The sequence below is a fragment of the Stegastes partitus genome, unplaced genomic scaffold, assembly GCF_000690725.1.
Source record: "Stegastes partitus isolate 25-593 unplaced genomic scaffold, Stegastes_partitus-1.0.2 Scaffold191, whole genome shotgun sequence".
NCBI classification, from domain to species: Eukaryota; Metazoa; Chordata; class Actinopteri; family Pomacentridae; genus Stegastes; species Stegastes partitus.
In genome coordinates this window covers 525,771-545,383 of record NW_007577922.1, presented here as the reverse complement: position 1 = coordinate 545,383, position 19,613 = coordinate 525,771, and the positions used below count along the sequence as shown (strand labels likewise).

Sequence of the window (19,613 nt, the reverse complement as noted above, 5' to 3'; positions counted from 1 at the left end):
GTGTGAAAAATGAAGCATCACTGCTCGCTGTCCTCCCCTGTAGGAAGAAGATGTAGAAGTTAAAATGCCACAGAAAACACAGAAAACATTACTTTTCACGTGACAAGTAAACAGGTCTTCTTAAGTGACCATTTGGTGAAATAATAAATAAAATTCCATACTGACACATGAATGAATGTTTTCCATTTGATTTGTTTGTTCTTTAAATAATGAATATTGGCAAAATGATCAGATGCAGATGCACACAGGTGTCTTTTTTTTTTTTTCTTTTTAATCTCTGGGAGGTCATAACCCTCAAGCAGGTGTTTGATGTTGTGAGGCCCAGATAAAATGCCCCCACAACACAGAAATGTCCTCATTACGAGGGTTTTGAACAAAAATTTGTCCACACAAAGACAGTAAAAAGCACAGACAGCACACACACACTGTTTGGTGCTCTGCAGGTAATGTGCAGTAAGATTTTTGAACTTTTTCTCTGAAACAAGCTACACTCTGTGGCCAGAAAACAACACTATAGGAGCGTGAAAGTAATAGAATAATAGAATAGAATAGAAATACTTCCATTAATCTCCAAGGGGAAATCAAAGCATCGAGCTGAAATTCACTACAAAGCTTCATAAACTCAAGGGGAGTTGCACATTACAGTGAAAACTCTTCAGTAGTTCCTCTTTAAGTTGAATTATGATTCCCTTTCCCTTTTAGTATTTATTTATTTATTTATTAAAGAAATTGTCGTAACAAATCATATAATTTAAAGTTACTTTAAACTTTATCCATTCATTATTATTAAGGGCTCAGTAATAATTTTGCCCTGGGTAGAGAAAGAATCAAAGAATGTTTTAAGGACATTTCTCATTTCAGATTCAGGTTCCCATAAGGTTCAAAACTTGAATTAGATGTAATGTTTTAGCAGGTGTTGAAGATCAGACTCTGACTGAATCTGAATCAGTGGTTAAAAGACTTGGAGAATCCCACACACTGTCCTGTACAGGTTCTGGATTCAGATTCAGCAGCTACCATATGAACTGGGTCAGACAGGCTCCTGGTAAAGGACTGGAGTGGATCGCTTTTGTGCACACAGGCAGTTCTTATATCTATTACTCCCAGTCAGTCCAGGGTAGATTCACCATCTCCAGAGACGATTCCAGCAGTAAAGTCTATCTACAGATGAACAGTGTGAGGACCGAGGACACAGCAGTGTATTACTGTGCCAGACACACAGCGAGAGACAGAAATAGAAGCGTCGTACAAAAACTACTTCCTCTATTTACCACAAACACTGGAAACATTCAGTTAACTCAGTGTCCTGCATTATGAACCTGTTTCATAAATGTCAAGGCCAGTATTCCTCCAAACAGAGTCACATTTTAGGATGCATCATGAAGTCATACCTGCTGATCATTTTAATTCAGATAAATGTTGTCAAAGTTTATGTTCAGTTTTAGCTTTAACAACCACTAATGTCATCAGAACAGAACTTGTTCTTGCTGGTTTTCCATCTTACATTCCATTAACAGTCAACATAGATGCAATTTCCAGAAAATCATTTATACAAACTGACTATTTACAAAAAGAATCATGAGAATAATTAAACTACAAATATAACTCTCAGCTCCGTCAACACTGACAGAACAGTAGCGCTGCTGAGGAACCCGTTTATCACTAACATCTACATTTAAACCCACCATTAGGGCTTTTACAGCAGTTTGCCACTTAACAGAAGTTGCAGTGATGAGAGCCTCTTTGTATTTGACTGAGAGGTCAGTGTTAAAGATTATTAAAGGCTTGTGGGTGAATGTCACAAAGAGAATTGTACTGATTATAGATTTAGTGAACAGACGGACATCAGTGGCACCAGAACATTACTGATGAGGAGCAGAGGACTAAGTACAGCAGCCTGGAGGAGGCTTTTGGGGAGAGTAGTCATGTAGAGTTGCAGTTCTTGATGCTGATAAGCTGTTTTCTAGTCTGAGTCAAGCATCGTGGTGAAGAAGAGCAGAAAGCTGTGGTTAAGTTTCAAAAGCAGAAACATCCTGAGATGAGGGCTGAAGAGAGGAAGAGATCCTGAGAATCATGTGCTTAATGCATTTCAGAATATTCCTGAGGGGTGATGTTTTCAAAAATATACACAGTGCACTGTAATCTACTGTGTAACTAAACATACCTGCATCTGTCACCTATATATGTTTGCATTTTAAAATCATGTTGCATGTTTACAAAACAGTATCTTGTGTCAATGGATCCAACATTTAGCAGTTTTTCACAACACCAGCAGAAGTCCCCCTCCTGTTTTTACATACTTCCTGTTCCAGCCTGCAGAGGGAGGTCTATGCAAACTTATTCCTCTTCATAAACTCACCATCACTGACTGTCAGATGAGGCAGAACAACTGACACAGTCTCATAAGTCTGAGAAAGACTTTGATCATCCGAACAGTCGGAAGTTTTCACGATGAACTGGAGCAGTCTCCATCTGAGGTGAAAAGACCTGGAGAGACAGTGAAGATCTCATGTATCACATCTGGTTATAGGATGACAAGTTATGCTGTGAGCTGGATAAAGCAAAAGTCAGGAGAAGCTCTGGAGTGGATTGGGGTGATGAGCACAAATACAGCAAATGCTGCCTATGCAAGGTCCTTTCAAAGTCGATTCAGTTTGACTCAGGATGTGTCCAGCAGCACTCAGTACCTGCAGATCAAGAGCCTGACAGCTGAAGATTCTGCTGTTTACTTCTGTGCTCGTCACCACAGTGACTGAAGACAGTGAAGCAGCTGCACAAAATCCTCCACAGACAACAAGTGCACGGAGTCGTCATAACAACATCTGGGTTTTCTAACCAGCAGAATAAAATAATACATTAACACCTTGTATGTCTTTTTAAAACACAAGTACAGCTCTGATGCACCGTTTCAGACAAACATGAAGCAAAGATTTGATGCTCACAACATTTACTCAGTCCCTGTCAGTTGCTGATATATTGAACTTTGTGTTCTCCTGTCATATTTTTACTCACCGTGGACTCATTTTCACTGCAATCTAAAGTCCTGCACATCCGTAGAAACAGAACAACCAAGACAGAGGAGAACTGAGAACTGTCTTTTGTGCAAAATGTCAAATTTCTAATGTCACACATCATCAAAATAATAATATTTGAAAGCTGAATTTCTTTGATTATGCATTTTACTAAAACTGACCTGGACAGTAGAGCTTTATACTTCTGACCATTTTGGGGGGGGGAATTTTTGGTCATTTTTGCAAAAAAAAAACAAAAAAAGGAGGGGTGGTGAAATCCCCCCAGTTTGACCAAATTTCCTCAAACATAGACTGAAGTAGTTAAACTGGCAAAGTTTCATTGAAATCGGTGAGATGGCTTGTGCCACCCCCGCCTGGTCCTATCGTGGATGCACTCTTAATAGGGTCGTAATATATTTTTACATTTTTAATCTGCAATTTAAATGCTGGACAGGCTTTATGGTTTCACCTAAAAAATGCACTTGTCGTTTCATCCATCCGTCGCTAGAGGGAGAAATTCCATCCGTGTCGCTGTTTTGTGCTGGGGGGAAGTGGGAAGTAGGAAGAGCCGTACAGCTGTGCTCCGTGGCTAACACACGAGCTAACAGGCTAACCTCAGCGGTGAAAATATCAGCACGGGTTCTTCTAAACAAGACGCCCCGACACACACTTTGAGACTTTTCTTCAAATATGGGGAAAGGCGGAGGCACGTTTGAAAGGCTTCTCGGTAAGTTAACGGCACACGCGTCAAGTTGATAGCTCATTTGTCAACTGTGAGTCAAAGTGCGATGTTTTTCAGCGTATTGTTTTGACAGAAGCTGGGGCTGTGGCTGTCGGGCCAGCTAGCTCGGCTTTAGCCTGCTAACAAATTCGCTGCTATTGTTCGAAGGCCCAGATAGGCTCACTTAAATGTGGCGACCCGACTGAGAAGTTAGCTAATGCAGCCTCGTTTCTCCGTTTTCACCTGAAGTGTAATAAAAACGGCGTTTCATGCATTTATATTGTGTTATTGCTGTGCTTTTAGTTGAACTAAACCAGGTTGTTGATTGCTGAGGTGAGGTCATGCCAGTTTATTATTAACGTTAGCGAGTGGTTTACACTAGTAATGCTTACTGTGTAACTATTGGCATGTCTAAGGAGCAGCTAAACACAACAATGTCATTTGTCAGAGACTTTGGCTTTCAAGTGTTGTCCTAAGTTTTTAAGACCACAACAGGTTGACTAGCGGGTATAATTAGCTACTACCGTAATCTGCATACCCTGTTTAGCTCAACGTTACACTGAATTAGATACGCTCCCATTATAAGACGCTGGCGAGGTTACCGTCAGGTGGCTAACAGTTAGCCGACTGTAACACCTTTCCTGGAAAAAAGTAACTGTGTCATACCAGCTGCTGCATGTCGAAACAAACAATCACCTCAGATCAGGCCAAAGGTGAAGTGACAATTATGAATCAGCGCTTTGCTTACTTGATTTTAAGAAAAGGAAAACATATTACAGTGCTTGTGCTGGTGTGTGCAAATTTGAAGTAGGACACAGTTTTGATTTTTTACTTACTGAGGGTCGAAATGGCAAAACCCACTTCATGGCCCTGAGTATGAAAGTTGATGTTGTGCCAGCACAGTTAATCAGAGAACCATAAACCCTATCACCAGACTGGTAAACTACAGTTTTGAGGTCTTTGGCAAAAATCAAATGTCACACTTAATAAGATAATATTTGGAGAACGAGTGTTGACAGTCTGACATGATGATTATGAACAAAACTGTATTAGGTGACGCCTCATGGGTCTGATTTGCAAACAGGCTTAAATCCAGTCTAAGTTGCATTGCATAGTTTTTATGATATGGAAGGACCATAATTATATTAAAACATGGTTGCTGTTGATATCCACAGTATCACAAGATTCAGCAGATCAAACCTGGAGCTTTTCTTCTATAGCAACAATAACAATTCACTTGTCACTTTAGTTAAATTCAGAGCACCTATGCCTACATTTAGAGAGACACAACATATGTGTAGAGATACAGCATAGTTTTTAGTAACACCAGCCAAAAATGTTTACCTAAAACCTACAGTGTGTAGGACTGTAGTTAAGGAAGCAGGAAGTCCAAATCGATAAACGTCGTTCATTAGTCCATGGGAGGTTGTTGAAGCAGATATTGTGTGCTAGCTTTTTGTCAGACATTCCACATGTTTAAGCCTTGATCATCTGTACTATCTGCAGATAAAGCCACCAGTCAGCTGCTCCTGGAGACTGACTGGGAATCCATTCTGCAGATCTGTGATCTCATCAGACAAGGAGATACGCAGTAAGTGATTCTGCCTGCTCCCCTCAACTTTCGTATCCGTAACGTTCATATGAACGTCATTCAACTATTATTTACATTTTTTCATGTTAAATATACTTCGCTTACAGGATTTGTCATCTTGATTCTGCATTGAACAATATTTGTAATGTTTGTCCTTGCAGAGCTAAATACGCTATCGGGGCCATTAAAAAGAAGCTGAATGATAAAAATCCACATGTGGCCCTTTATGCACTTGAGGTAAGACAAATGGAATATGTACAATTGAAAATAAGTGATAATGCAATAACACAAAATTACTTTACCAGGTAAGAATTCCACTAAATTTTATAGCTGGAAGTTGTCTGTTTGTTGTGTGGCAGTGTGTTCTTCTGTCACTTGCGAAAGTAGCTATTCTGTAATGTTGGTGACATAGATGGCGTAATGATGTTACCTCACCCTTCAGGTCCTGGAGTCAGTGGTGAAGAACTGTGGCCAAACGGTGCACGATGAGGTGGCAAGTAAACAAACTATGGAGGAACTGAAGGATCTACTGAAGGTGACATTCATTTTATGAAACTGTTTAACATCACGCTCCTCTGTTTAACCTCCACTGTACTGTCCTCTGTGTCATTCTATTCAAGTTGCTGCAGTCTGCGTCTTCAATCTACTAACAAACATACATTTGCATGACTTTTGACCATAACTGCTTTTTTTTATTGTGAGGCCGAATTTACTGACATAGACACACTGAAACAGTTGCTTTTGATTAATCAGTTTGATCTTTCTCCATCCCTAAACACCTAGACTTGCTTTATGATCTTTTGTTATTGCACTGCTATCACTCCTGAGTTTTAGACTCCAAACCAGAGCCTTCATCTGCTCTGTACCAGACCTCACCACAAATCATGTCTGTAAACTTAAAGATATTCAGTTTGCAATTCTGTAAAGCTCCAAATCTGCATATTATCCTAATATTTATGAAACTGAAACAAGCAAACATTGGGTTTTTCCCCTCTAGTTGAATTAGGTGATTTCTGTGCAACTATGAAGCAGATCTCTGTTCTCCTCCTTCTAAACAATGTGAAGAAACGTAGTGGAAAGTTTGGATGTGACCTTTCACCCTGTAACACAGTTGTCTGATCGTATTTGGCTTGAAGCCTTCTCACCTTTCCCACCTTCTCTCTTGACTCGAAAGCTGCTCACTGCTGTCTGGCAGCTGGCTGCATTACAGCATGAGCTAGCAATATTTGATTGGATCCTCCCTGTATCATGTGACACAGGCTCTGCAGCCCACTGTAAAGCCTCCGTTTCCTGCTGATGTCATTGTCTTGTGACAGGAGTATTTTGTCAGACAATAGTACAGGGACTTCCCACCCCACTTCTTGTCATCACGCACAATGTTGTTTTATTCAGTTTGTGTCTAATGGATTTTTGACAACAGACAATGTAGAAGAGAAAATCAGAAAGGACTCAAAGGTGTAAAGACTTTTCTTTTTTTCCCTTGTTTCTTTTTTTATTGTCAATTTACCACCAGAAACAGACAGAACCAAATGTCAGAAACAAGATTCTGTACTTGATCCAGGCCTGGGCTCACGCCTTCCGCAACGAACCCAAATACAAGGTGGTTCAAGACACTTATCAAATCATGAAGGTGGAAGGTAAGTGTACATAAGAAGTGTTATATTTTTATTTTTAATGCCACTTTCATGAGAAACTCTGGATCTCTGAAAATGTCCTGACCTTGCCTAAGCTGCAATCATATTTCTGACAACAGTATTTAAATTCATATGTTTAAGTCATTTATTCAGATAGCTGATTACAGTTCAAACTTCTTGGAGTGACATGAACTGATTCAGAGGTTTTTATGTATATATAGTTGCTACAGTCAGGATACTGTATGCCTAACTACTTCTTTCTTTTTGTTGTTGTTTTTCTCAACAGGTCATGTTTTCCCTGAGTTTAAGGAGAGTGATGCAATGTTTGCAGCAGAGAGAGTGAGATATTTTGTTTTTGTTATCTGTTTTATATGGAAAATGTGTCACAGAAAAATAAATGCGAGGCATGAAGTGCTTAAAGAGAGGTTATGCTATACATACATTGAACTCCAGTTGTTTTTTTTGTGTCACCATATCTGTAGTAATGTGTGATATCTGCTTTATCCAGGCTCCAGACTGGGTCGATGCTGAGGAGTGTCACCGGTGCAGAGTCCAGTTTGGAGTCATGACGAGAAAGGTAGGCTGGGCTCTCTTGTTAACTAGGGCACTTGGAGACTTTATGGTTTCCTTCATTCAGTCAAAACAGTGTTTGTGTGGAGTATTTGCTTAAAGCGCATGTGCGGAAATTGACCTGAATTTGGGTCGTATCCTTTCCCAGCACCATTGTCGAGCCTGCGGCCAGATTTTCTGTGGCAAGTGTTCGTCTAAGTACTCCACCATTCCGAAGTTTGGCATCGAGAAGGAAGTGCGTGTGTGTGAGCCCTGCTTTGAGCTGCTTAACAAGTGAGTCCCAAGACATGGAAATGCCACAATTAGTTTGAAAATGAGACTTGGTGTGTGAAGTATTATGGCCATGGATGTAAAAGCTATACTTACCTCAAGCAATGTAGAAAACTACCTAATTAGGTCAAGACTCTAGACAGTGACTGGTGCACACGTTACCAGTTTACACACATAACTAATTTTATGTAAGAACCAACTGATTCTTTTTGTTTTTTTCAAAGATTGCACTGTTTCAAAAAGCAAACCAAGCAAATAAAGATAGCTCTATGCACCCCCTAATGTGGTCATTGCAGTGTTTGCACAGTTCAATAATATACGCAGCTCATATTTAATACTACTGGTAACATTGCTTTCAAGTTTTACAGTACTTCAAGTTCTTTCATTGTTACTTAACTCACGTCTAACTTTGTTCTTGATATTCCCAGAATTTCTGTTTTCTCCCAAACTGACAATGATTGTCTCAGTATGTGTGTTGAGATGCAAATCTGAACGTAGATTAATAACCTGTAAACATTTTCCTGGATGCTGTCATGTACTGTTCTGTTTTTCGACAGTTGTTGTTTCATTGAACAGGCTCTCCTCTCATTTACAAAGGCTGTTTGTCCTCCCTGATCCCTTTTCCTTACCAGCCACCCCTCCCTCTCTCCTCCACTTAGGAAAGCTGAAGGAAAAGCCCCTTCCTCAGGTTCTGCTGAACTGCCACCCGAGTACCTGACCAGCCCACTGTCCCAACAGTCACAGGTGATTGTTTAGAAACTATAGGTCAGAAAAATGGAATGACTTTATGATCACACTGGAAATAAATGTGTGTTGAGGACTCTCTAATTGGAAAACACACATTTATTTGACAGATTCTCTTGTCTTCACACTGGCGTGTGTTGGAGGGTTTTTTTTTTTTGTTCATCCTGCTGAAGATTCATCTTTGGTTCCTTTTCGATGTTTCTGCTCCCTAAATCTTACCATAGCTCTTCTTTCTCACCAGATGCCCCCCAAGAGAGATGAGGCAGCACTGCAGGAGGAGGAGGAGCTGCAGCTGGCCATCGCACTTTCCCAAAGTGAGGCTGAGGAGAAGGAGCGAATGGTAGGTCGCACAATGGAAATTTTAACTTTAACTAATTTTTTTTTTTACAGTTGGTACCAAAACAAAATAAATACTGACACACTGCTCTATGTTCACTTACAGAGACAAAAGAACTCATACTCAATGTATCCCAAAGCTGATCCTACCCCTGTGACTTCCTCAGCACCGCCAGTCAGCACCCTCTACACTTCCCCTGTGGTAAGACTTCATTCGAGCTAAATGTATTATTTTCATGACCAAGCATCTTTTTTTTTTTATTGGCTAAAGATGGTTTAAAGGTTTTCTTATTATTTAGAAACTTGTTGAAATGTGTTTTGTCATTGACTAATACACAACACACTCATTGCAGAACTCGTCTGCTCCATCAGCAGAAGAGGTAGACCCAGAGGTACATGTTGTTTATAGCTCTTTTTAAATATCTGCATTATGGTAGAAAAATGCAAATGCTACCTCATTGCTTTTGAAACTAATATGAAAATGTCACAAAATTCCAGCTGGCCCGTTACTTGAACAGAACGTATTGGGAGAAGAAACAAGAAGAAGCTCGCAAGAGTCCCACCCCCTCAGCTCCTGCCCCTGTGCCATTGGCTGAGCCCCTTCCATCAATCGCTCAGCCTGTAGAAAGTCATGTGCCTGTCCAGCCTGTCAGCATAGTGGAGGTATAATTTAGTACTGATGGCAGGTCTTACAAATTTATTTTATTTTTTAAAATTAATTAATTTAAAAAAAAAAAACATTATGTCTCACTGAACTGGAGTAGGAAAAACACATGCGACCCCATACTCATTGCTCCCCTGTCATCCCCGCTTTCAGCAGCAGTACCAGAACGGCGAGTCAGAGGAGAACCATGAGCAGTTCCTGAAGGCTCTGCAGAATGCTGTCACTACCTTCCTTAACCGCATGAAGAGCAACCACATGCGTGGACGCAGCATCACCAACGACAGCGCCGTGCTCTCACTCTTCCAGTCGATCAACAACATGCATCCACAGCTGTTGGACATCCTCAACCAACTAGATGAGAAGCGACGTGAGTGTGGACTTTGTGCAAGTGTGTCTTTGTGTTTATGTCCCTCTGTGTGTCCAGTGTCTGAACTATGACAAATCTGTGTTTTGTCAGTGTATTATGAGGGGCTGCAGGACAAACTGGCTCAGGTGCGTGATGCTCGCGCTGCCCTTAACGCGCTCCGGGACGAACACCGAGAGAAGCTGCGCCGTGCTGCAGAGGAAGCGGAGAGACAGAGGCAGATCCAGCTGGCACAAAAGCTGGAGATCATGAGGCAGAAGAAACAGGTAACATAATTCATCTCTCCAATGAGACTGCAGATATTATTGCTGTGTTCAGTAACATGCTTACAAGTATTTCTTTGAACTGAAGGAGTACCTGGAAATGCAAAGACAGCTGGCCATTCAGCGCCTCCAGGAGCAGGAGAAAGAGAGGCAGATGCGTTTGGAGCAGCAGAAACATACAATCCAGATGAGAGCCCAGATGCCTGCTTTTTCTCTGCCCTATGCCCAGGTACACAACATGCCATCAGCCTAAACTGATACCAAAAATGATCTAGTCAGTGAACTCACTTAATGTAACAGAAACTTCCCCAATGTCTCTGTTAACAGCAAAAATATGTGAATGGGAAGTACCTAAAGAACAAAATGTACCTAATGAGACTAGAATCAGTGGTCCCACTCATGCAAGGTTGTCTGTGTATGTAGCATTTCATCCCAGTCTCTGCTCTAATTGGGATTAGTGGTGATTGATTGGGTGGTACATTGGTAAAATCACCCAGTGTGAGGGGTTGGCATGACAAGCTGTAGACACACGGGCCATAATGTTACAACATTGCTGCTGTAGTTTGTTTTGTCATTTAAATGAAAAAATACTCACCGTCTTAATTTTTAGTCTTTTTGGCATATGTTTAACAATATCTATTTGTGCTTGTATGCAGATGCAGTCTTTGCCCCCCAATGTTGCTGGAGGGGTGGTATACCAGCCTGGTGCTCCACCCAGCTACCCAGGCACCTTTAGTCCTGCTGGTTCTGTGGAGGGTTCACCTATGCACAACATCTATATGAACCAGCCTGGACAGACTGCACCAGGACAGTATCAGGCCATGCCCAGTGCTGCTACAGGTGAGGAGGTCAACAACAAGAAGATAATCAATTAGACTGTTGAAAGAATACTCTGAAATACTTGAATTGGAAAGTTTACCATGTTTAATTGACTCACTGCATAACATTCAGTCATGAAACATTTGATATGATGCTTTGAAGTTTTGATTAAAATGTTTTCCTCTTTGGGACCTTTCTCTCTTTTGCCAGATCCTAATATGGTTAATGCATACATGTACCAAGCTGCAGGCACCAACGGGCAGCCTGCTCCTCCTCCCGGCCAGGCTCCACCCACAACGAGTCCACCTTACTCCAACTATCAGCCCACACCTACACAGGCCTACCAGGTTTGACTGACGCCTCCATTTAATGTTCTGATCATGACTTAAACTACCACCAAAATATTAAAATAAGAGATTTCCCGCTAACTGTTGCCTGTGTTCTTTGCAGAATGTGGTCTCTCAAGCACAGAGCATGCCCCCCATGTCCCAGCCGGCACCCACCAACGGTATGGGTTACATGGGTTACCAGCCGTACAACATGCAGAACATGATTTCAGCATTGCCAGGACAGGACCCCAATATGCCCCCACAACAGCCGTACATGCCAGGCCAGCAGCCCATGTACCAGCAGGTCAGCCATGTCATCTTTTTGTTAACCCGTTAGCAGTACGAAAACCTTCTAGACTGACTCGGGAAAGTTCTTTTTGCTTTCATCATTCATATTTTTATTTATCCTTTTTCAATGCATCTGAGTTATTTAAATCCTAATCCTCACTAATGTGCCCATTTTTACCTGTGCATTCCTGTCTTGCTAGGTTGCTCCCCCTGGTGGCCCCCAACAACAACAGCAGGCACAGCAGCAGGCTCCTCCAGCTGTGCCGGGCAGCCAAGAGGCCCAGCTCATCTCCTTCGACTAGAAGCCCACATCCTGCAGGGTCCTACACACTACACCTTCTCTTCTCCTTTGGTCTCTCCCCTCCCCCTCTGGACTCTGAGGATACCCTCTCGAAACACACACATACTCCCCACCTTCCACCTTGCTGTGATGTTGTGGCAATGTGAAATATTGTGATGATGTTGCAGAACTGATGCTCTCCTAACCTCTCCCCCACTGAAGTATGGGAATCAGGGGTAAAGCTGCATTGGATGGCACCATAACCCAGTCCCTTCATCCTCTTCCTCCTTCTTTCCAGCTGATATGTATGTAGTATTTCCTTATTAAATGAATAACTGAAGCGCAGAAATAGTCAGTGGTATTAAAGTTAAAATGAAAATATGATAATAATTTAGAAGACAAAAAAAGAAGACATGACCATCCTTTGTCTCATATTTTTCTAAAGCAAAATTTGCATGTTAAATTTCATTTATTTTCTGGAATGGAAGTGAATTGTTGCAACCGTTCTAACAGTTTGGGCAGTGATTGAGAAACATCTGTATGTGCTGTTTTAGGTGGTTGTGGGTGTGTCGAAAGAGTGACATCTAGGGAGAGAAAGCACAGTCAAAGGCCTGGAATAAGTGGCACTCACATCTTCATCAGGTTCACTGCTTAACATTCCAGTTGTAGTTTTCAGATCGTCCCTTCTTATGCACCCAGATGCACATTAACAGTTCATCTTGTTTTGGCATCCATTTGTTGCGTGCTGCTTGAACTAACGAGTGTTTTAATGTAGTTTCCATGACGAGGAAACACATTGCAGGGATTGTACATTATGGGAGGTGTGGTAGAAGATTAGCTGGGTAGTTGTTTAACGCTCACTGAATATACTTTCATAGATTAAATCATTAAATTTCACAACTAGTTGCAGTACAATATACATACTAAAAGCAGTCCAGCAACTCTACTAGCATCCTGCATCCCTTTCAATAAAGTGACTTGTGTTGCCAAACATAAAGTACTATCACAAGACTGACAGAAGCGTATGACCTTAACCTCCATTTAACTGCAAACTGCCTGCAGGTTCCGCATTTGGTTCACACCCAATTGGTTGAAAATGTTACATATATAGAATAGCTACATCGTAAGTACAGGAAGGCACTCTTTCTAAAGTGTACTTGACTCTTCAGAAATGTGGAAATGCTTACAGAGCAAACATGACGTGCTGCATGTATGTGTCACACACCCAATCGGTGATTTCTGTAATTTCTTCAGTTGCCATCTGTGAACTTCTTTATTCCATCATACTGATCTGTCTGACTTTAAAGTAATTTTAAAATTATATTTAATAAATATCTGGTTCTTATTGTCCATATGCTTTAGCTTGTGTTTTATAATCACCCACATGGTTTCGAAAAAAAAAAAAAAAGTGATGATTTGACTTCTTTATTCATGTAAGTTGATACCTCTGTGTAACTTAGGGGCAGTTAAAGTGTCTTCTACAAATGTGAAGGCTGTAACATGACACAATATTGATATGGCAGAATTACACATAACTTAGAATTATACATGGATATAGGGGGGAAAAAAAGGTTTGTTAATCTCCTTTGTGTACTTTGGCTTCTTTAAAGTTTTCTGAAGATGAGGCATTTGTAGTAGTCTTCCATCTCAACCTGGAAGGGAAATGTTACAGGTATGAAAGGTATGTTGTTGGCGGTATTTATTGCCAGTACCTTAAGCTACGGTATGTGACTCACTATCCTCTCCATACGCATCCCATTTCCATAAGCCAGCTGTCTGAGCACATCAATGTCTGGAAGACCCCACTCTGGATTCCTGTGCAACAGAATTAAATATCACAATATTTGTACGTCCTACCAGCAGAACCAGACAATGTTGTTTTTAACAGTTTGGCTAGTTGATTTTGGGAGTCTGGCTCAATTCAGTATATCACATATATTTGCAAAATAAACTGTTAGCACATTGACCTGTGTTTAAACACATTAACATGAATTTATTATTTTTTTTAACAATAGAATAGAAATGCAGGAAATGATGTATCATGAGTAGTATGTAATAGAGACTATTGATGCCAACTCACATTTTCCGAAGCTCTGCATCCAGGTGCTCGTTGCAACTTGGTGTAATGGTTCCATTAATAGCATACACCTGGAAAACATTTTAGATTTTAAACTGTGTCACTTCCTAGAGTCTGTTGTGTCATTCATTTGTACACTCAGATGATGACGTGAACAGTGCAAGAGAAAAAAAAAAACCTGAACCTACCCCATATGTTATCAAAAGGCCATTTTGTTTGAGGATCTGACCTGCTCCATTGAAAACACCCTTGGGAAATTATAGACAAAGAGTGGTATTTAGAAACTCTGTGCCGTAAGACTACTTATACCAGTGTCTCCGTTTTTCAAGCAAATCAGCTTAACACCCTGAGGTGGTTCTCTAGACGCTACCTGTGCAGTTTGGAAGGAGCTGTACTGCAGTAAGTTAATGGCAATAACAACATCACAGGAGCTGCGAGAAAGGCCTGCCCATTTCTCCCACGGTTCGTTGACATCCAAGTGGACAGGCTGCAGCACAGTCTTTGCATAGGTTGCAGCAATATAAGCCTTGATGCTGTAAACAAAGTGTGCAGACTTAATCTCACATTTTTGTTTTAAATTCATACATTCTCACACATATCAATGTATTTAAAGGAAAATGCCCTGGAAGCTTCCTGTCACACAGATGAGTACTGCACTACTTTCAGGTCATTTGTTTTGATTGAATGAATACAATTTGAATGAATCTGATGCACACAGGACAGCATAACAATTGCCAACCGTTGACTATGACACACAAACCTTTCGCGAGACTCCTCTTTGATGTCTGATGGCTGCCAAGTGACAAAAGGCATCTTCTGAGCAAACCGTATGACGTGCTGCCCGGTTCCAGAGCCCAGCTCTAAGGCAAACAACTGCCTGTGTGATTGGGGTTCCAAAACATCTTCAAGCACTGAACAAACACCCTCCCAGTTCCTCTCTGCCTGAGGAGACACCAGCATGGTCTGGAGGAAGGAAAGTAAGGTCATGTCACCATATCCTCTACAGTCATCAACCTATACGTATTTTCTCTGTTACTGGATTCCTCTTACCTTCACTTGTGCTGAGTGACGGAGGCTAGTGGGGAAATGGCACATCGGTGGAGAATAGATGTGGTGGATGACTGCAACGGCAGATGGGTGCTCAGATTACCTGATTAAGAGGATTCCCTCTGTGCTCCTCCCTTGTGGCCAGCACTGCTACAGTACAGGTAGGACACATAAACAGTATATACACACACAAAGTGATCTGTTCATGCAGTAAAAGTGTGTTTGAATATCATGTAGCAACTATTATATAAAGGTTGTAATGCAGTCAATGCCGATTACAGTAATACCATCATTGTCATAACGTGTGGTAATATATCACATGGCAATACATTACTATAATCGTACCTGTGAATATGGGATATTATTGAAATGTATTAATTTGTAAAAAATACAAAAGTATAACGCTTAACTTCGCTCTGACAAACCTAGTTTATTGAAAACAGTCGTATGCATTAAACTATAATTTGAAATAGATAAATAACAAATGTAGCTGGCTGCTGTGTCTACAGCCAGCGTGCAACAGCCTTTACACAAGATTCTTTCAAAGTGCCAAAACCAGTAAAATAAAAATAGACCATAAATTACTTGAACCCATTCCAAAGCTTTAGTTTATAGTGAATTTGTATTTGACCAAAAGCTTTCTTCTGGCTGTAGATCACAAGTAACAAGAGACATTATGTTAGAGCTACTTCTGATGAATTTGTAACTATTTCTATGTTGATTGGAAAAGCCATTAGTTGCTTCCACAATTATCAAGTGTTTTTTTATAACCGCTTACAAGCTTTTTGCAGGCCTCCACTGGGATTTCAGACCACTGCTCTATTACAATGATCTCCTGGTCTTTGAGATTAGAATTCACGTCTCGACTCTTGCTGGCTGCTTCAAGATGCTGATGTTGTTTTCTTTTCAGCATTTCTTTACCTCTTTGCTTGAATGCTTTGGATCATTATCTCGTTGGAAGGTCCGATGTCACCCAACAGCAGTTGTTTTTCTTCAGACTGCCTGTAGTCCTCGTCTCTCATGATGCTGTTTACTCTCACAAGCTTTCTTGGCCTATTGGCTGACATTGCTGTAAGAGGATAATTAAGTTTTCTGAATTGAATTCAACTGAATTGTAAAACACCCCCAAAGCAATACATTTGCATTGCAGTGCTTGACCATGGGGATTGTGTTCTTGGGGTTGAATTTGTCTCATTTCTTTCAACAAATGAAAGCCATGTCCCTGTTTCTGACCACAGAACTGATGAACTGAAGTTTTCGCCTTTGTCCAGGTGAGGTTTTGCAAAGGGCTTTTTTCTCTTTGAGAAGTGGAGTCTCCTCTGGTCAGCGTCCATGGACACGGGCCCTTTGCAGTGTCTGCTGGAGAGTCCATCTTGAGATGCTGGAACCAGATTTGCTGATTCGTGAGGATGGGATTGGTGTGCTTCTTAGATTCTACATGGCCTCTTGTGCTACCATTCATGCTTATGCAGGGGTCACTTGTGGTTTTTTACCACAACCTTTGAGATATTTCACAGTGTTGGACTCCTTGTATTTTTTGCTGATGCTTTTCACTATCCAATGGCACCTGAAAACAGATGGATATGGCTTTATAGCCCTTTCCCATCTTGTGAGCAGTCACAATGTGTAACTCTCTCAGTGATGGACCCTGACAAGAAGCTATCTAAGCTATTTGGCTTTAGCTGTGACTTCTAATTGACTTGTAGCTATTAGAACACTTTAGAACACCAGGATCATTTAGAATTTAAAAAAAAAACAACAACAACAAGGGATAAGAATAATTTGCACAAGGCACTAATGTAAATAAATAAATAAACACACCCAAAGAAATAGCTGAAATTTATCATCACTTAATGTCTTACCACCTTTTCTTGCTTTTTTGTGTGTTTTACATTTAGAAGAAACAGATTGGTGGAATAAAAATTCATCATAAATCAAAAGATGCCACGGACATGACTAATTTGGGGCATAGCTGTATGTTAATATTCGATTTACTGATTGACCCTTTATGTCCCTTCTGGGCCCCCGTAGGTTTTCTAACAGTTCACGCAGTGCATTGTGGGTAGGTCAGGAGTAGAGAGGACGCCATGTGCTTTTGAGGCAGAAGGACTGGAAGGAGACCTGGCTGTCAGAGACTTGACGTGTTTTTCTTTACAGGGACACCGGGACAAACGGCTCCAGTCACCGCTAGCATGTACTGCACCAGACGCTGCCTCCGGACCGCGCTGCGGGCCGCGGCCAGCACACACCGGTACGTAGCGGCCAACACAGTAACACCGGAGCCACCGCTCATTTGTGGGTGAATGTCTGCCTCTTCAAGGGCAGAGAGCCGGTGACTAATGCCGGTTATTGTGAATGTAGAACTCAGTGTTCTCGCTTTAGCCCGTGTAAACACATAATACGAAGTTTTATTTGCCATTGGAAGTAGAGTTACCGGCTGTGTTAGTAAGTTAGCTAACCTTAGCTTGACAAGTGATCGGCCGTTAATGTACCCTTGCAGCCATGAAATTAAACGCCTCATTCTCTGCACGTTGACTAACGATACACAACACATCCTGCCCACGTTTGTAGCTTGAGACTAAAATCCAAGTGCAGCAGCTGTTTTCTGTCATTAAGCAGCTTTTCTTCTGGCAGTAGAGGTCACTCTTATGGAAGTTCGTGTGTTTGCTGGTCAAATAACCTCAAGCTGCATCTCTCAATTTGTTCGTGCATCCTTGAACACCGAGCAAACATTTGGGTGCTAATATGTCCTCAAGATAAGATGTCAGGGAAGCAGATGAAGCCACCAGATCTGATAGCAAATTAGCTGCTTCCTTTCCACTGCATTCAATGTAAAGCCGGGGCTTCCATCACTGATGTCCAACTAGCATTAGGGTGAAAGGTTAGGACACATAAAACACCTAATTTAGGTTTTACATTTGCAGACAGTTTTGTAATTTGTGCTTTTTGCAAGACTTAACCGTGCGTTCCATTTTTTGTACAGTCCACTGAACAAATGTCCAAACTAGTAAAGTACAAAAGCTGAGAATTAGCACATTCATTAAGTAGCATGTCTGACCCTAAAACTGTTGTCCATGGTTCTACTCATTCATGCTATCCTCCTTGTGTGACCACCACACTATTGATATGTGGTAATGGTCCATCCCATGTTTTAAATCTATTATGCTGTGGATTTTAAAGTAATCAAATTGTTCAGCTTCAGATTAAAAAAATATGTATTATGTGTTAATGCTAGGCAAGATTTGGAAGGCTGAGCCAAAAGTGAGATACTAGATGTGTAATGTTTTAGAAAGTGCTGGACTAAGGCAAAGCAGAACACCAGAGGAGCATCTGATGAAAAAAAAAAATAGACACATTTTGATGCCAAGTGTGCCAAGTTGCAGCTGGATCCATGACATGCCCACACTGTATATATCTGGAGACGTTGTGTCTTTGTTTCTCACAGTCACAGTTAAGGACCACGTGCAGTCATTTATCCATATTGTTTTCCTTTTTCAGGCAACAGCTTCAGCGGCAGACACCAGCCTTGTGTGCTCTTAGACTTCTGAAAACAAGTCCAGCTACCCATTCAGATGTCATTGCCACCCCTCCACTAGACGGAGCACCCAAACAGTATTCCCCCAAAATCCAGCAGCTTGTTAATGACATAGCCAGCCTCACCTTGTTAGAGGTGTCGGACCTCAATGAGCTCCTCAAGGTTTGTGGAAATGTTCTAAATACAGAATCTAAGCCACCATATGACTTGTCAGATAGACTTTTGTGATCCACATGTGTTTTCATATTGAGTGATTTTGATTTATTTTGTTGTCTTTATCACAGAAAACCTTGAATATTCAGGATGTTGGAATGATGCCAATGGGGGCGATGGCTGCATCAGCTGTACCTGCAGCTCAGGTACAAATTATTTCACTGACATCACCTGCTACATCACCACCACAAAATAGCTGCGAGAAATCACTGCATAGTTCAATCAGCACGTCACTGATACAGATGTCCTATCTTAAAACCATCAAAGTTGTGTTTTATAGGCCCTTTATGAGTTGTAAGGTGGCTCCCAAGATCTCTGTACAAAATTAAATTTACTGTTTTGTTTTTTTGTTGCTTAGGCTGCAGAGGAGGAGGATGTACCGGCTAAGAAAGAGAAGACTCAGTTCACAGTAAAACTAACAGAACTAAAGGCAGCTGAAAAAGTAAAGCTTATAAAGGAAGTGAAGAACTGCATCCAAGGCTTGAATCTGGTGCAGGTAAGTCATCATTCAAGCCATTTGTAGCTTTTGACCTGCTGCACTGTCTAAGGAGCAACATTTTTATGACACAATAGTTATTCCTGCTGCTGGGCTCATATAATTCTGCTGATTGATGTTTGGTGGTGGTCACTTTTCAAAAAAATGCAGCAAGGCATGGGTACAGTGAAGGACCAGGAGTGCTTTAAATTGGCAAACATGAATGTGAAAAAATAAAATAAAAAAAAATCAGTCATTACAATATTTTATCAAGTTGGCTTTGCAGATGTTATCTAACATGCTTCTCAAACTTCAAGGATTCATGCAGTATGCTTTGGTTAGATCAGGGGTGTCGACATCCGGTCCTCGAGGGCCGCAATCC

At 41.1% G+C, this 19,613-nt stretch overlaps 3 protein-coding genes and 1 gene segment (V, D, J or C); 3 read left to right on the top strand and 1 right to left on the bottom strand.

Moving 5' to 3' along the window:
- The window catches only part of LOC103356292 (Ig heavy chain V region 3-like), a 16,325-nt gene extending 15,008 nt beyond the window's left edge, over positions 1–1,317 (top strand). The window contains 1 exon segment of the V gene segment in view: positions 911–1,317. Within this exon segment, the coding sequence occupies positions 911–1,317 (407 nt within the window).
- Positions 1,318–3,565: 2,248 nt separating this feature from the next.
- hgs (hepatocyte growth factor-regulated tyrosine kinase substrate) lies at positions 3,566–13,234 on the top strand. 6 transcript variants are annotated; one of them, XM_008280379.1, is made up of 20 exons: positions 3,567–3,738; positions 5,239–5,323; positions 5,485–5,560; positions 5,766–5,858; positions 6,843–6,960; positions 7,244–7,296; positions 7,466–7,534; positions 7,676–7,800; positions 8,430–8,541; positions 8,783–8,881; positions 8,984–9,079; positions 9,231–9,269; positions 9,376–9,540; positions 9,695–9,908; positions 9,999–10,171; positions 10,257–10,397; positions 10,825–11,008; positions 11,198–11,334; positions 11,438–11,620; positions 11,805–13,234. In XM_008280379.1, exons 1-20 carry the CDS (start codon positions 3,702–3,704, stop codon positions 11,904–11,906), a joined length of 2,301 nt encoding a protein of 766 aa, XP_008278601.1. In that variant the 5' UTR covers positions 3,567–3,701; the 3' UTR covers positions 11,907–13,234. The 6 variants fall into 6 exon arrangements, with proteins under 6 accessions (XP_008278604.1, XP_008278601.1, XP_008278603.1 ...); XM_008280381.1 differs by having other exon boundaries at positions 6,837–6,960; positions 8,457–8,541; positions 9,698–9,908; XM_008280380.1 differs by having other exon boundaries at positions 6,837–6,960; positions 8,457–8,541.
- Positions 13,235–13,330: 96 nt separating this feature from the next.
- LOC103356288 (UPF0585 protein C16orf13 homolog B) lies at positions 13,331–14,921 on the bottom strand. Its single transcript, XM_008280383.1, has 6 exons — positions 14,722–14,921; positions 14,332–14,494; positions 14,150–14,209; positions 13,965–14,032; positions 13,621–13,699; positions 13,331–13,536 (listed from the first exon to the last, which is right to left on the bottom strand). Exons 1-6 carry the CDS (start codon positions 14,919–14,921, stop codon positions 13,489–13,491), a joined length of 618 nt encoding a protein of 205 aa, XP_008278605.1. The 3' UTR covers positions 13,331–13,488.
- Positions 14,922–17,079: 2,158 nt separating this feature from the next.
- Positions 17,080–19,613, top strand: part of mrpl12 (mitochondrial ribosomal protein L12) — a 4,793-nt gene continuing 2,259 nt past the window's right edge. The window contains exons 1-4 of the mRNA XM_008280376.1: positions 17,080–17,259; positions 18,507–18,705; positions 18,828–18,902; positions 19,115–19,252. Of these exons, the coding sequence (XP_008278598.1) occupies positions 17,201–17,259; positions 18,507–18,705; positions 18,828–18,902; positions 19,115–19,252 (471 nt within the window). The 5' untranslated portion in view covers positions 17,080–17,200. The remainder of the gene's footprint in view (positions 17,260–18,506; positions 18,706–18,827; positions 18,903–19,114; positions 19,253–19,613) is intronic.

Excerpts from the sequence above, each read along its gene's own strand:
- hgs (XM_008280377.1), top strand. The coding sequence starts at position 3,702 with ATGGGGAAAGGCGGAGGCACGTTTGAAAGGCTTCTCG. Across the intron at positions 6,961-7,243 it reads TCAAATCATGAAGGTGGAAG|GTCATGTTTTCCCTGAGTTT; the intron begins GTAAGTGTACAT and ends TTTTCTCAACAG. Across the intron at positions 7,297-7,465 it reads CAATGTTTGCAGCAGAGAGA|GCTCCAGACTGGGTCGATGC; the intron begins GTGAGATATTTT and ends TGCTTTATCCAG.
- LOC103356288 (XM_008280383.1), bottom strand. The coding sequence starts at position 14,921 with ATGCTGGTGTCTCCTCAGGCAGAGAGGAACTGGGAGGGTGTTTGTTCA. Across the intron at positions 14,495-14,721 it reads AAAGAGGAGTCTCGCGAAAG|CATCAAGGCTTATATTGCTG; the intron begins GTTTGTGTGTCA and ends CTTTGTTTACAG. Across the intron at positions 14,033-14,149 it reads GCCTTTTGATAACATATGGG|GTGTATGCTATTAATGGAAC; the intron begins GTAGGTTCAGGT and ends AATGTTTTCCAG.